General features: G+C 63.7%; 3 protein-coding genes across 3 annotated transcripts; 1 reads left to right on the top strand and 2 right to left on the bottom strand.

The window, feature by feature from the left end:
• Positions 1-8,751: 8,751 nt before the first annotated feature.
• On the top strand, positions 8,752-10,383 carry EMIHUDRAFT_247688 (hypothetical protein; the record flags this gene model as incomplete). Its single annotated transcript, XM_005764331.1, has 3 exons — positions 8,752-8,766; positions 8,846-9,942; positions 10,212-10,383. The coding sequence occupies 3 exons, from the start codon at positions 8,752-8,754 to the stop codon at positions 10,381-10,383; spliced, it is 1,284 nt and encodes a 427-aa protein (XP_005764388.1).
• A 429-nt stretch (positions 10,384-10,812) lies between these two features.
• EMIHUDRAFT_247689 (pyridoxamine-phosphate oxidase) lies at positions 10,813-12,659 on the bottom strand (the record flags this gene model as incomplete). The annotated part of the gene is made up of 4 exons (XM_005764332.1): positions 10,813-11,278; positions 11,310-11,622; positions 11,723-12,399; positions 12,556-12,659. 4 exons carry the CDS (start codon positions 12,657-12,659, stop codon positions 10,813-10,815), a joined length of 1,560 nt encoding a protein of 519 aa, XP_005764389.1.
• Positions 12,660-13,216: 557 nt separating this feature from the next.
• EMIHUDRAFT_247690 (hypothetical protein) lies at positions 13,217-15,647 on the bottom strand (the record flags this gene model as incomplete). The annotated part of the gene is made up of 7 exons (XM_005764333.1): positions 13,217-13,324; positions 14,453-14,497; positions 14,685-14,723; positions 14,878-15,020; positions 15,110-15,191; positions 15,434-15,538; positions 15,606-15,647. The coding sequence occupies 7 exons, from the start codon at positions 15,645-15,647 to the stop codon at positions 13,217-13,219; spliced, it is 564 nt and encodes a 187-aa protein (XP_005764390.1).
• Between the last annotated feature and the right edge of the window lie 234 nt (positions 15,648-15,881).

Raw genomic sequence — 15,881 nt, forward strand, 5'->3', positions numbered from 1 at the left:
CTCCGCCGTAAACGTAGCCATCGAAGTATTGAAGCGTAGTGATGCCACACCACCAGGATACTGATCATTACTTCGTACAGAGGATTCCTAAAAAAAGTGTACATCACCATCGGACGCTCTGTGGCCCGCTGTGCAAAGCAATAGCGGGCCGTCAGGACAGCTCTGGGCTTTCCCCACCCTCTACGTCAGTATCCCCGCAGCACTTGAACGACAGCCCCCCGCAAACCCGACCTGGAGCGCCGTGCAAAGCACTGGCGAGCCGTCAGCAGGGTCGCGGCAGACGCACAGCTCCCTCTATCCCCGCAGCACCACGACAGTTTCCGGCGCTCTGTGGCCCGCCGTGCATGGCGGGCGCTGCAAAACAGACGGTCCGGAGCAGCGCCCCTCGCCCCCAGACCAGTAGCAGCACGGCCCGCGCCCGCGCTAAGATCCCCGACGCAGGCTCAGGCAACGTCGGCTCGCGACGTTTGCGCGATGTAGGATGTACATCAGTCCCCCGGCCCGCAGAGGACGCTCTGTGGCCCGCCGTGCATGGCAGGCCTGCACAGCAGACTCGGGGAGCTCCCTCGGCGTCCGTAGGCTAGCACGGCAAGAACCCCCATACTGTCGGCGTATCTCCTGAGGCGATGCACTAGGACTAGCCACGCATCGGGAAGTAGCACGTGGGCGTCGAGCCGAGAGCGCCACAGTCTTTGCCGATGTAGTAGAGCTGCAGGTGGACAGACTCGACACCGGAGAGGTCGAGTCCGTTGGCGGAGCCGGTCGAGCTGCTGAATGTGTTGACCTATACACGCAAGTCAAGGCAGTGCTCGTTAAGCACCCCCGCGTGGATGCGGCAAGGATGTTTTGACTATTCACCGTCCAGGTAGTGTACATCGCGGCTTGATTGAAAGGCGTGTTCGACATGGAGGAGAACTCCGGCCTGCGGCCAAAGTACTGCGCCAAGTTTCCCGAAGCCAGCTCCGAATCAATGCAGTATTCCGCAGGGCAGGTGTTTGCAGGCAAATCCTCTCTCCAGCAGAGGTCTGTCTGCGCGGAAAAGACCTGCGCCTTCACCCCAGACAGCCCATTCTGGCACGCCGACGCTTTGCCGGGAAGGTATTGGAAGCGCTTGAGCGGGAAGATGGCAAACTCGTCAGCGCTGCTCGCGAACTCGACCTCGGTGAAGCTGCCAGCCCCGTCTCTGTAGCGCTGACGCACGATGCTCGCTGGCTCGAGGGCGATTGAGACCCTGTCTCTATCGTCATTGGTGATTCGAGTGGAGGGCGAGTTCAGGTAGATCATGACACCCTTGAGAAAGAGGCCGCAGTACCTAACAAATCGCGTCACCACTGGTTATTGCGAGAAGAGTTCGCGCCGTGAGGGGCTGTGCGGCGCACGCACCCGTCCATCAGCACGGGGAAAGAATCGTGCCCCAGGCGAAAGCTGAGCCTACCGGTACGCTTGAACTCGGCCCACTCGGCGGACGTAGCGTACGGCGTACTCGGGAACTCCGTCACGTTGGTCGGGGACTCGACGGTCGTGGCGGTGCCATTGGTGTGGCAGCAGCCAATCGTGCTGTTAGGCGGCAACGGCAAGACATCTTTGTCGATGCATGACAGGTCTCCAGCGGCGACAAAGGCTTCATTCTCGTCCTTCTTGCACAGCAACACGCCCGTGAATTCGGCGTCGACCATCGTCGTGGCTGGGTCGGCAGTCTTGAACTCTTTGATCTCGATTTGGACCTGCTGCGTCGTCTGCGAGTCCCAGAGCTCCTTCTCTACGGCGAGTTGGAGTGGCTTGAACGAATCGTATCCAAGGTCTGCGAGCACCTGCTCGTAGTACGCCCGGGCCGCCATCCCGTCGGCCTCTGGAGAGACCACGAACGGCTTGGAGATCGGCGTCACACCGTTCTCAAAGCTGCTGCACAGAGTGCGAAAGTCGTTGTTCGACAGCGTCTCGTCGGCCAGGCATTTGAAGTACTGCTCCGAGGCCTGGTAGGCGAGGGAGTGGCACGCGGCGCGGAGGGTGTCTTGGAGCGTGACCACAGTTTCGGTGATCTGCATGGCGAGCAGCTGCTTTTGCCACTCCGCGTGCAGCTTCTTGCTCTCCAATTTCTTCTCCATCAGCTTGATGACACCCATCGTGTTCTCGTTGGCGCGCCGTTGCACCGCGACCATCGCCATCTCCTGGAAGATGGTGACGATGGTCTTGAGGGCGGCGCTAAAGTCCTTGCCGTACTGCGTCTTGGTGTCGACCATGTCGCGGTAGTCTCGGGCCAACCCGGCGGCTGGTGTGCCGCCCACCTCGCCAGTCAGGAAGGCGTTGACAGAAGTACGCATGCCGTCCCCCTGCTCTTCCCACCAGCCGTCCGACATCTTGGAAACGTCCTCCATCAATTTGTCTGCAGCTCCGTCCAAGTCCTCCTGGCGCGGCTCCGCCCCGAGGTCCGTTTTTGTCTTCTCGATGATCTTTTGGACCTCGCCTCCCTGGTCGGCAACCGCAAACCTTTGGTTGAGGCCGGCAATGCCCTTTGACTTAGTGCATATCTTGGGGGCCTTGAGCTTGTTAATCACCGAAGAAAATCCGATGCAGCCGAGAACACCGCCAGCCACGTCAATGATCTTCTCTGCCACCGTGAAGAAGATGACCGCCTTTTGAATCGTCGACGAAAATGTTTCTATTTTCGCCAAAACCTTGAAAGCCTTTGAGCCTGCCTTCAGACTTTTGTAGACCTGTTTCCCCGACGTTTGTAGGTCGTCAGCGAAATCTGCCGCCCTATGGAGGAACGAAGTAATGTGCGAATGAGAACACGAGCAAACGCGGCGTGACAGTGCGCGCTGCTCACTTTTTGCCGGCCGACACGAGGCCCATCGGGTTGACGAACATCTGAAGGGGGGAGGGGGCGGGGGCCCTAAATAATGAGCAGTCGGGTGGCACCCGACATGGCTCAGGCACACCTCCGCAAACGAGAAGAGCATCGAGAAGATGCCCGAGATGAGCTGAGCAACCATATGCGCCTTCACCGCTGCTTGCAACTTCTCGAGCTTCTCCTTCATCTTCTTGTCTGTCTCTTCCATGCCGTCCTGCGCAGTCTCGACGGCCGTGAGGGCCCACTGCAGCTGCTTGTCCAGCTGTGCCTCGCGCGCGGCAAGGACGCTGTGGTCGCCGGCAACCTTCGCCTCGCCCAACGTGTACAGCCCATCGATTGCGTCGAGAATCGATTGCACGCCCGACTGCTCGCTGAATTTGTTTTTGAGCTCCTTCACCTCGTCCACGTGGGCCTGCACCTCGTCCACGAGAAACGCGTAAGAGAGCGCTGGCACGCCGCGCATCGCCGAGGTGTTGGTCGAGGCGGCGTTGGCTCGCTCGATGGCGTTCCGCAGGTAGCGGCGGGCGAGGCTTGTGAGGCCGGTGATGGTGGCCGCAGCCGCAGCGCCGCAGCGGGTCTGCGAGTTGGCGGCGGCGAGCTTGCATGAGCTCTGACTGAGCCGGCGTGCTCGCGCCCTGTGCGGATGGTTGTGGCAGCACGCCAGGTCCGGATCCTCGCGACACACGCCGCAGACGATGGCGTTGACCTCAGGGTCGAGCACCGGCGTCGTGTAGTCGATGGGCTGCATCGTGATGTTCTCCTCGTGAAGGTGGTGGCCGGAGGTGTCAACGGTCGTGCTGCACGTATCCGGGCAGGCTTGCCCCGCCGCATGCATGTCACACAAGCCGAAGCCGTGCACTTGCTCGCACGTGGGCACGAAGCCGTTGTCGCAGGGGCCGCCGCCCGGAAGGGACGCAAAGAGCAGCGAACGGGAGCCAGCAGAGCTACTACCTGTCGCGCCGATGGGATCAGGAGAGAGCAGCTCTTGGAGAGATTCGAGAATCCTCACCGCCGACGAGAGCCTTGCGACCCACTCGGCACCGCCAGTGGTCGCTGGATACGTCGCGAGCGCCTTTTGTGCGTGGTACGCGAAGAGCAGCAAGTACTCGCACGGCTGGAACTTACCCTCGTCGTCGCAAGGGCACCCCCAATGCATCTCGCAGTCGTCGAGGTCGTCGCGGCACTGAATGCTTCCATCGAGCAGCGGGGTCCAGTCGAAGCCCTTCTCCTGATGGTAGTCGAACAAAAAGATGTTGTCAGGGCCGCACGCGGCGTCCCAGACATCCAACTCTGCGACGGTCTGCTTCGAATGGAACAGCTGGATCGCAGGGCTCCGGCTCGGGCAGAGAAACGCCTTGGTTGCGTCCCGGCTCTTGATCTTCTCGAGCATCGAGTGCACCGTTGTCGGAGGGGCCGCAGCGTCGGCGTTGCCACCCGCCTGAAAGATCAGTGGCGGCTGCGACCGGCACTGCTCGACGACGGCGCCAGCAGCCTCGTCCGCGAGGTCCGTGCCGCTGAGCTTCAGACCAAGGGGCGACTCGTGTGGAAACCAGCAAGTCGAGGCGTTACGGATCGGGTACGTCTCGCACGATTGGTCCCCGGGCTCGAGGGCAAAGCGGGCATTGCAGGACCACGTGCCCCGCCGGCACGCCGTGCTCTCTTTGTCCAACACGGTCTTCTTCTTGCCTGGCGCGACCACGCTGCACTTGCCGCCAGCCCGTTCGGTACCACTTGGGCACGTTTGTCCAAGGACGCTGTCGGCGTTGACCGCACGGATGCGGCACCTGTCGAGAGGCACGTAGCAGTGCTCTTCGAGGCTCTTCTCGTGAGTCAACTTTGCCTGCATCGTCCCCGGGTCCGTTTCCGGAGACGATGCCTCGCATTGGCCGCACTGGTAGCGTGCTACCGAATCAACGGCGTTTGTGCCTACCGAGTCCTTGCCCTTGCACAGGTCCATTTGCACTCCGACTTTAGGATAGGTGCATTTGAAATGAGCCCCGCCTCCTGGGACGCCATCCTTGAGTCTCGCCAGCTCGAGCGCGCACTCCCCGCCGCCCCTGTAGCTTTCGTACTTGCACGTCCATTCGTACTTTGGGTCAGTGAAGCCCCAGCAATCACTGTGCGGGACATCGGCGTAGAAACAGCCAGTCTGGACAACATCTCCACGCCACTCATCGCACGCACTGCATGACGCGCCATCTTGGCACTTGTCCAAATGAATGTTGGCACAGACGCCTACTGCAGCATTACTGACTCGCGCCCCTCTTCCACGATCATGCCAGAGGGACTTGGCACAAGCACCGGCATTGCATTCATAGCCGTAGGCTTCGAAGTAGGAGCACGATGTTCCTGCCTTCTTCTCAAGGCAGCCACGGCGGTCGGGAGGGAGAGGAGCGTCGGCCGCAGTCAGCCAAGTGAGCTTCGTTCCGCCGCCGTCGAACGACTGTTGCTTCTGCTCGTAGCAGTCGACAACCTCCACACTGGCCGGTGCCTCCGGGTCGTAATCGCAGCATCGTAGCATCTCGATGTCGTCGAGACCCGCGCCAGGATCCGGGAGGTCGAAGGTCACTCGCAGCTTTATGTGGCCTTCCCCCTCTTCCGAAGAGACAAACTGTTCGAGCTCTTTCGTGCCCGTGTGGTCAGCTGAGAACTCTTTCGTGCCCATGTGGTCATCCGGGTTGCCAGCGGGATCCCTGTCCCACAATTCGACCTTGACCTTCGTCGCTCCGATCGGCTGTGCCCCGAAGTCCATGTCCTTGTTCCAAACGGGCTGATCCGTATCATCTCTGTGGTCCGTCTGCCGGGGTAAACCCCCGTTGACAGACACCTTCACGTAGGGATCCGTCTCCAAGCCGTCGCGATCGTACGTCCCCTCCATATTGCCGCCTTTGCCGCGCACGTCCCTGCCCGACACAACCGTTATCTTCAGGACGCCATACGTCGGTTCGCCTCCGCCGCCACGGTAGATGCCAGTCAGCACCTTGTCGCCTGGGCAGATTGCCCAATTCTCGTCGTGATTCCGGCATCCAGGGCCGCTTGACTTCAAGGCACTGTCGCACCACACGTAATCTCTGTACTCCCTACCGCTGCCTCTGGCACAACTGCCACCGGACCAGCTGGACTCCTTGCAGCACGCTGTGAACACATTTGCAACTTGTGTATCATAGTAGGCAATCGGGTAGTCGCTCGGGCAGCTTCGATACGGCGCACCCCGCGAGTGGGGTAGCTCGACGTTGATGCAGTTGCTCATCGAACCGGAGCCGTCCTTTGCGCCGCAGCAATCGATGGTCTCAATCAACGAGATGGGATCCGAATCGCCTTGTCGCGAGTTCCGCCAGAGGCCGGACCTAACGAGGTTATGGAGAACTCCATCCAAACCCCTTGGGGCGGCACACACTGTGGCTTGGAGCTGCAGCCGGACATCTTATGTGCCGTGTGTCTGTCTGGTGGGTGCAGAGCGACATTTTATGTCAGTGGTGGCCTGGGGCTCGAGCGTGCGATTGTTTATTATGCATCTACGAATGTGGCACATGTACTGGTTGGACGGGCAGCCAGCCCAGCCTCGAGTGTCAAACGACAGCAGGATGTCGACCTTATTGCAGGTGTGCTCGTCTGCGATGCGGCAGCATTTTGCCTCCTCAAGGCAGAAGAGCGACTTGCAGCCACCGACGCTGTTGAGGTGCAAGCCCGCCATGCCGCACCCATCGTTGCACGTGCTCCAGCCTGCGCTGTCGAAGGAGGACCACCAATCTCCACCGCAGAGGTTTTGGTCGCAGGTCCTGCCGTGGACGAGCGAAGCCACCAGGATGACGAGAAAGCGCGACAGCATCGCTGCGCCAGAGGTGACTCGCACCACCCACCTGCGAGCGGGGAGCGGGGCGTCAGGCTGGTGCGCACCAACGGGTGCTGCTGCGCGGTGCGCGGTCGGCCGCCCGGCGGGGTGGATGGCGTTGGCGGCAGCTGGCCTGACCGCTCGAGCAGCTGCACCCCTTCCACGTTGCACCCCCCACAATCTGTACCCCCTTTCCGAGAAATACGCCATGCCGCACCGCGCGCCCGCCCACCGCCCCGCCCAGGCGGGAAAGAGATGTTTTTATTGAATTTTGCAACAAAACTCTCTCTTTCCAAGAAAGAGCGAGCGCATCCGGTAGGCTTATTAGAGTCTCTTCTGCGAGTTGGTATCCGGCGAAGTGTAAGTCACAGCACTTGTGTGTCACTTGCTTGGCAGTTCACTCGTCCCAGCCGTTGGCGCGCAGAACGAGTCTGCGGCCCCCGGTTGGGACGAGTGCGCGACGCGGACGACCCGCTCAATGTGGACGGCAGCTCGCGCTGCCGGCGGGGTTGCTTGGGGAGAACCGGCACGGGGAAGGCCGGCCTCCCGCCCGGAGGGGTTGTCTCACGAGGGGCCAAGATATGCCGCGAGGAGGGCGGAATTGCGCCGAAAGGCGAAAGAAACCGCGAGAACAAGGGACCGGCAGGCGGCGGCGGCGTCGCAGGACCAGGCAGAAGAGAGCGACGCGACAGAGGAAGAAGTGACAAGGGAGAGAACGACGAGAGTGGGACGACCGCGAGGTGGCATGAAGGTTGCAGCGAGAATCGGCGAGAGACTGCGAAGAGAGATAGGAAGAGGCAGACTCCCTAGGGTGGGCGACGGCTAGCGCATCACACCCCTCTCCTTAAAATCCAGCCCACTCTCTCTCGAGGTTCTCGAGGTGGATATCCTTTGTTTGGCCGCGTTGGGTAGCGAGGATTGGTGTAACCGCTGTGTAAGAAGCCGATCCCCGTAGTCCGCCCCGCTCCTCCCCATCGGGCCGCGTGAGCGGCCACGCCTCGCAGATTCGTTTTCGCGCCTGGGTCAGGCGCGCGGGGCATCCCCCGGGTCGCTCGACCCCTCAGCGCCGTCTCCGCGTCGTCACCCGCCGTAGCTTCTCCTCCGCCGCCGCTGCCCGCCCCCGAGAGTGCGGCGGCGGTGTGAGTGGTATAGTGCAAGGGAGGCGTGTGTGCATGTGTGCCGCAGATTGCTGCCGTTGTCTGCGCCGCGATCCGCCGCCGCGCCGCCGCGCCGCCGCCGCCTGCGCTCGCCGCCGCCTCGTAGACGACTCCTCTCGCGCTTGGAGAGCCGCGCAGCGGGCCGCGAGGTTGTGGTCAGAGAGCAGCAGGGTTGAGATCACAAAATTGGCCAATTTTGAGGTTGCTCGAGAGAGCCTGGAAATGGTCCCGCGCCGTAGCCCCGGTGCCGGCGCATCACGTCTCAGCCGCGAGGGGCCGGTTCTGCCGCGCAGTCGAGCAGCAGGAGCTCGGGGGCAACTTTGTCGACAAACATGGTGAGGAAATTTTCGGAGAAGAAGCGGCACTGGCGGCACGCCGGGACGAACCCGGACCGGTCATATTGTTCAGATCCACGGCGGCGAGCCGCCGCGAGCCCACCGGAGAGCTGGGAGCCGCGGCACTAGACCGCGCCGCCAGCGAGGCGAGAGCAGCAGCCGACCGGCCGTGACATGGCAGTTAGAACGGCGGGATCTCGTCCACTCTTTCCTTTGCACCTGATGCTACAGAGGGCTGACAGCGCGCTGACATCTCCCCGCGGGAGGGAGGGAGCCCATCGCACCACCAGGTGGAAGATGAATTTTGAAGAAGAAGTGGGCTGCTTAAAATCCCTTTGTGGTGGCGGCGTGCCGTCCTCCCATCCCTCCCTTGGGTTGTTTGTGCGTTCCTTTCTTTCTTTTTGCTCCACCAGGGTTTGGAGTTTGTGCGGGGTATGGTATGGTATGGTAGTCTCGCGCAACCCACCTCGAGACCATAACCCCCCCGCATGCTGACAGACCCAGCCTCCCGGAGACCGGGGATGGGCGGTCAGGACCATACCCCCCCCACCCTTTGGGCCCCGAGCGTACCATACCATGCCCCCGGAAAAAGTTGGAACCCAGGCTGCTGTGTATGTGTGTGTGTGTGTATATGTCACACCACAACCTCGACGCCATTACGGTGCACCAGGCACGCCAGCCCTTCGACGTTCCCGGGCTCGACGACTTCGAGTGGGCGCAGGAAACAGACACGGCCAGCTTCTTCTTCAGCGTCGGAGCGGGCGTGCGCGGGCGCGACCTGCTCGTGCGCATGCTGCCCACGACGCTGTGCGTGCGTTGCCACGGCCGCATCCTCCTCGATGGGCCGCTCGGCGGCACAATTGCACCGGAAGAGAGCGAGTGGGAACTCGTGGACGGATCTCTGCACCTCACGCTGCGCAAGGCGCAGCAGTGCGAGTGGCGGATCCCGATCCGCCAGACGACGGCGACCACCACGCCTGGCACAGCGCCAGCCGCGACCGGCGCGTCCGCGCCCTCAAGGCCGGCCTCGTCTGCCACCGCACCACCACCGCAGCCGCGACGCCTCCCCGCCCTCGACCGCAGCGCGGGCGGCTCCAGCGTCCTCCGCGACGCGTACCGTGCATGGGACCGCTTCGACGAGGCGGGCGCGCTCGCGGCGGTCGAAAACGAGGGCAAGAGCGAGGACAGCATCGGCGTGACCCTCCGGGCGGGGGGCGGCACCGCGGCGCTGCAGTGCACCGACTATGTCAAGGACACCGAGGAGGTCGAGCTGGATGAGGAGCTCGGCCGGAAGCGCTCGTCGCTGCAGGCGACGCTCAACGCGCGCCTCGCCCAGGCCGCCGAGCTCAAGGCCCAGGGGAACCGACTGCTGTCCGATGGCCAGCCGCGCGCGGCACTCGAGAGGTATCTCGAGGGCGAGGGCGCGCTCTGCGCGCTCGAGCATGCGCGGGTGCTCTGCTCGGCGCACATGGTGGGCACGACCGACGCGCTGCTCACCGACCTGCGCGCCAACGCCGCCCAGGCCGCCCTCAAACTCGGCGACTGGGACGCCGCCATCGAGACCGCCACCGCCGTCCTGGAGGCCGTGCCCACGCACGCAAAGGCGCTCTACCGCCGCGCGAGCGCGCACGCGAGCCGCGACGGCGACGGGGACGCCAGCAGAGCGCGTGCCGACCTGCGTGCCCTGCTGAAGGTGCAGCCGAGCAATGGCGCAGCGAGCAGGCTACTCGATTCGCTTCCGGCCGATTCGCGTGGTGGTATCATGGTGTGAGATGACAGGTCGGCGATGCACACAACTCACATAAGGGAGAAGAGAAAACGCTAAACGGAATGCGGTTTCGCGCCATTAATTAAAATCATGTATAAGTAGAGGAACGAGTCGAGATGCCTGTTGCCCGTCCGCTGCATGGGCGCTGCGCACGTGCTCATGTCGGGGACGGCTGGGCCGTGCGCGGTGGGGTGCTACGCGCGCTCCATTCGCATCCTCGTCCTCGCTGACCGCGGCTGCACGTGCTTACGTGCACCGTGCTCCGCAGCCTCTGGAGCAACGAGCTCGACGAGACCGCCGAGGCCGAGCTCAGCAAAGGCCAAAGCGTGGGGCGACCGCGACGGGAAGCTCCATTTCAAACAAAAACGGCCGCGCTCTCAACGGCGACCTCCGCCGCGGCAACAGTCTCAAAGCGGCTCCTAGGCATCAGGGGCCGCTGATGCAGCTGTCGCGCGCGCTCCAATGAGTTACACTTTTTTATCTGAGAGTTTCACCGTTTTATGGCCGGCATGGAGTGATCTAGGAGTAGAGTCGAGGAATATAGAGGGCGCCCCGAGCGTGAAGTTTCCTTTAGACGACGATTCACTACCCTCAGATCCCACTCCGGGCGTGGAATGAGATCAGCTCTCACTCTCAATACGCGACGGCGGGCTCTCGTCGGGAGGTGCACGGGAGTGCGTTGCACGCACGGGTTGATGGTCAAGGGGGGAGGGCGCTCGGCTCGGGGCCTCGCCCCGAGCACCCACGACTATATAAGAAACCCCGCAGCGTGATTTGAGAGCGAAGACACGTCAGAGTTTTGCAACCGCCGGACCCGAGGCACGTCGTGAATCTATGGACGGTGTGAAGCATCTTTTGCCCGCCCGAACCTAAACCAACCGCACGACCTGGCTACTTCCCCAGGCCGTTTGTGGCAGCAGCCCGTGCGCCTCGCCCACCTCCGGCGGCATGAGCACCTTACCCAGAAAGTGCGCCGTGCCGTCAAAGGCCGACGCACAGCGCTTGGGCGCAGTGAGCGAGACGAGGACCGACGGCCGCAGTTCAGCTCCGCCTCCAGTCTTTGGCGGGCCCGCGTCCACGTCCCAGCCCGACGGCACGTCGACGGCGACAATGTGCGGGAAGGCGCTCATGCTCGAGAGCACCTCGCCAAACGGCGCTCGCAGCGGCGGCCGGAAGCTGAAGCCGAACACCGCGTCGACGACGACGGTGGTGCGCGAGGGCGGCGGGAGCGCGTCGACGAAGCGGACACCCATCTGCTCGAGCGATGCGGCGAGGCCCACGTAGAGCGCGCCGCCGTTTCGCTTCGGGTAGTAGGCGCTGACCGAATATCCGAGGCTGGCAAGGTGCCGAGCGGCGACCATGCCACCCGCCGTTACCGCCAGGACCGAGGACCGCGAGCACGTTTGGGTATGCATTCGGTGGGTAGATAGCGAGTACTGCGTGCGCGACCGCGAGGCCACTGAGCTCCATGAGGCTCTCGACGCTCAGGCCAGGAGTCGGCATGAGCGCTGCGTCCACATCGGCAGCCTCCTGCTGTGAGAGGTGCTTCAGTAGCGCAGCTGGCACGCGCGGAACATTGGCGCAGACGTCAGCAGCTGATTCAGCAGGCTTCTCGTGTGCGAGCAGCGCGAGCAGGCAAAGCAGCGACGTGCAGCCCAGCAGCAGCGCGGCGCGTGTGCCTGACGCCGGCACCGTCGGCAGCATTGGACGTTTTGACGGCACCGTCGGCAGCATTGGACGTTTTGACGGCGGGAAAGTTGCAACTTTGCGTTACTTGACATGGCCGCGAGCGGCCGGGCGAGCACGAAGCCGGCGCTCTCTGCCTGCCAACCTTAGCGGGAGAGGCCGCGTCGGTCACGGCGACGGCAACGGCGCTGGCGAAGCGGGCGGCGTCCTCCGAGCGGTTGCCGCGGCCGCCACCGTCGCGGTTCAGCATCTCGCCGACGTTTGCCATAATCTGACGCTCGGCGGAGGCGTCCTCGGAGAGGATCAGGCCGGCGGCCGGGTTGAGCAGGCGCAGCTCTGGGTCGCGGGCTTGGCCGCCCATCACAGCCGCCGCCTCCTTGAGGTGGCCGCACCGCACCATCACCTTCAAGTACTTGGAGGCCTGCAGCTGCGCGTGCGACGCCGCCTTCCGCGCCGCCTCCACGCTCATTCGAGGCCCGCCCGAGCGCGTCGTCGCAAAGGCCGCGTGCCGCCCCTCCGCCGTCGCACCGAGGTCTTGAGGGAGATCAGCGGCCAGCTCCGCCAGCTTCCGCTTCTTCGCCCGCGCCGCCCCCGCACGCTTGCCTTGAGGCTCGGCGCCATGTCCGCCGGCTGCCTCGTCATGCCTGCGGTCGCGCTTGCGCCGCGCGGCCTGCTTTTGGCCCACGGCCGGCGGCCGCTCGTCGGCACGCTCGACGGGCGCGGCGGGCGGCTCCTCGACGTGCGACGGCTCGATCGCGGCCGCCGGAGCCCTCGAGCGAGTAGTAGCACGCACCGCTTCCACGTATCGCGCCCGTTTGGCCTTCTGGCCAGTGTCCCAGCCCTGTCCTCTCTTCTTTTGGCCACTCCTGGGATGCCGCCGAAGCGCGGCCGAGCCCCTCTTTTTCGGTCTAGCGGGTTCGGCGCACTCAGTGGGGCCCAGGGAGTGCGTGTATCGCCCGACCGGCGGCGTCCCGCTGATGAGGGCCGCGCTGGAGCTGCCAAACATGGCGGGCACCCCAATCTGAGACATTTTCGACGCTTTTGTCCCATATACTCGTGCAACTACCCAACTCACCCTCCACACCCCGTAAACGCCTTGCCCTTGGAAATGCGGTTCGGCTAGCTGGCACCCTACTTCGTACTTGGAGCACTTGGAGTGCAGTCAGCAACCTCACATCCAGGGCCGGGGAGCTGAGAAGCGCATCCAGCGGGCCGGATGATCGGTATCGGGCTACGGGCTAGAGAGCCCTGACCCCTAGCTAGGGGGGGTGCGCGTTCGCAGGGAGAAGGCCGTATAATCTATATAAAGTATAAACACGGGTCTCCGAGGGTTGGCTCGTCCGCGCTCCGGGTTTCCCCTAGCAGCAGCCTACTTGAGGCATTTTATCTCGATATAGTTCAAACACAAATCGTCCGGCAAAGCCGTAAGGTTACCGAGATGCACGGCCTACGCTGAGATGTCTCGATCCCGCCGCGTCAGTAAATCATGGATGGGGTACTGCCGAACAGCCTTGCACCCTCTCCGCGCAAGCTCGCTGCGGACACAGCTGCAGGCTCTCGGCTGCGGCGCGCTGCAGCGCGCACCGCTCAGCGCGCACCGAGGGCGTTCGCGATGACGAGCGACGCCTCGATGGACTGCGCGTAGTTGAGGCGCGGGTCGCAGTACGTGTCGTACTGCCGGGTGAGCATGTCCTCCTGAGAGCACCACGCGGTGGGGCAAAGTCAAGGCGGCCGGGGTGTGCCCCGGGGGGGGGGGGGTTAAGCCGTCATCGCCCGGCGCTGCTCGCAGCGCTCTGGGTGGTGGCGGCGGTGCTCCAAGAGTGGCGCTCTTGGGAAGAGGCTCCTCCTCTCCCCCTCCCCCCTCCCCCCAAGGCGCGAGACACACACGTCAAGCGGAGGAGCACACGGGAGGCGCGAGTCGGGAGGCAGGGATGGTGGCGGCAGGAGCGGCGGCGGGGGGGCGAAGCTCCTCGATGTTGACGACGCCGCCCGTGCATTCGGTCACCGCTGCTTGGCCCGTCATCTCGAGATGGACCCCCGCGAGCGTCGAGCCGCTCTCGCGGTGCACCTGAGGAGATTCGCCGAGATTGGACGGGATTGGACGAGATTAGACGAGAGTGGAGCCGCTCTCGCGGCGCGGCGCCCCCGTGCTGGCACACCTCGGCCATACCACAGCGTCGAATCTCGGCGACTCCCGGCGATCCCGGCGGATCTCGGCGGATCTCGGCGGATCTCGGCGGATCTCGGCGGATCTCGGCGGATCTCGGGTGATCTCGGGTGATCTCGGGTGATCTCGCACCTGTAGCGCGCGCGACACCTCGGCCATCACGTCGTCGAACTTGCGCGTCTTGAGCTTGCACGACGCTGTGACCTGCAGTCAACCGCGCGTGATGAGGTGATGACTCATTGAGCTGTTGCGCGGTCTTGAGCTCGCACGACGCTGTGGTCGTGGCGTCTAGGAAGTGTCCAGGTAGTGTCGTAGGAAGATGTCTAGGAGGAAGGAGGTGTCGTAGGAAGATGTGTCGGAGGACACCGTGTTGCCGTGCACGTCTCTCGGCTAGATCTCGGCTAGATCTCGGCAGCTCTCGGCTAGCTCTCGGCTATCTCTCGGCTATCTCTCGGCTAGCTCTCGGCTAGATCTCGGCTATCTCTCGGCTAGCTCTCGGCTATCTCTCGGCTAGCTCTCGGCTAGCTCTCGGCTAGATCTCGGCTAGCTCTCGGCTGGCTCTCGACCGTGTTGCCGTGCACGCCGTCGCACTGCCAGACGACCGGCACGCCGCTCTCCTGCACCGCCTTGATGTGGGCGGGAAGCAGCGCGGCGACCTTCTCGGCGCCGTAGCGGGTGATGAGCACCAGCCGCCCCTCCACCTTGTCCGGGGCGAGGACCGCAAGTCAGTCACTCACCCGTTTGGCCACCCACTAGTCAGTGTGCCTCGTGTCGGCTCCCGAGCCAATCGTGTGCAGCGTGTGTGTGCGTGTGGGCCCGTCCTCCATGCTTGGAGGTGTGTAAGACTGACTGACTGACTGACTGACTAGTCAGCGCCGCCCCTCCCACCTTGTCCGGGTTGAGGATGGCGCACAGCTCCTTCAGCTCCTGCGGCAGAGAACAGCAGCGGTGAGGAGGAGGGTGTGGGTGGGTGTGTGTGCTGTCCTCGCGCACAGCTCCGTCCCCTCCTGCGGCTGCATCGACGGCCCAACCTTGACGCCGATCGGGTTGCGGATGCCGCGAAAGTACTCGACGTGCCTACCCCGCGCTCAAAACACAGCTCATCGACTTGCCTGACGATCGGGTTGAGGACGCCGCGAAAGGACTCCGCGCGCCCGCCGAGCAGCTGGCGCGTGCGGTCGCCGATCCAGACCATGTGCGCCGACAGGTTGTAGTGCCCCTTGCCTGTGGGCGGCAGGGCGGCGCTGTGAGCCGGCAGCCGCGTTGTGAGTGCCGGACCCCAAATCTCCCCAAATCTCCCCCAGTCTCCCCACGTCTCCCCCTTGGCTGTGGCATCTGCTGCCCCTCGCCTGCGACCGGCCGCGTCAGCGCCTCCTCGAGGTCGAGCTGCATCGCCTGTTCACAGCCAGCACTGTGTGAACAGACGCCGCTCACAGCCGCACCGCCTCCCAAAGTCGTCGAGCTGCAGATCTCCCCATATCTCCCCAGATCTCCCCAGATCTCCCGCCACATGACCGAGCGAGATCTCCCCATATCTCCCCAGATCTCCCCATACCTCCCGCCACATGACCGAGTGAGATCTCCCCAGATCTCCCCAGATCTCCCCAGATCTCCCTCGCCTCGTGCGCTGTGAAGACGCCAGGCTTGGTGGCCGCCGCGGCCGCCTTCGCCTTGTCCGCCGCCTTGCTCCACGCGGCGTAGTGCGGCGACGGCTTGAGGAAGTCGAGGTCGAGGTCGCCCACCTGTTGAGTGCATTGGTTGATTCGGAGACTGGGATCCACCGAGGCAGTCGAGGCCGGGGTTGTCCACCGTCGAAGCGCCGAAATCGTCCGCCATCTGCAGCCCGCGCATCGTGTTGAGCGTGGCGCACGAGTGCCAGTACCTGCCCACGGGGTGCGGTTGTCAACTCGGCGGACGGGCAGCTAAGGGGGCGTCGACCTCGATTTGATTCGGAATTGATCTTGAGGGGTGCACAGGCGCTGTCCACACTCACACGAGGTGCTTCTTCTCGGGCAGCGGTCGTATGTCGGCTAGATCTCATCTCTCGGCGGTGTCTCGCCTCCGATCTGCCAGAGCTGGAGAGTG

This window comes from Emiliania huxleyi (assembly GCF_000372725.1).
Source record: "Emiliania huxleyi CCMP1516 unplaced genomic scaffold EMIHUscaffold_598, whole genome shotgun sequence".
NCBI classification, from domain to species: domain Eukaryota; phylum Haptophyta; order Isochrysidales; family Noelaerhabdaceae; genus Emiliania; species Emiliania huxleyi.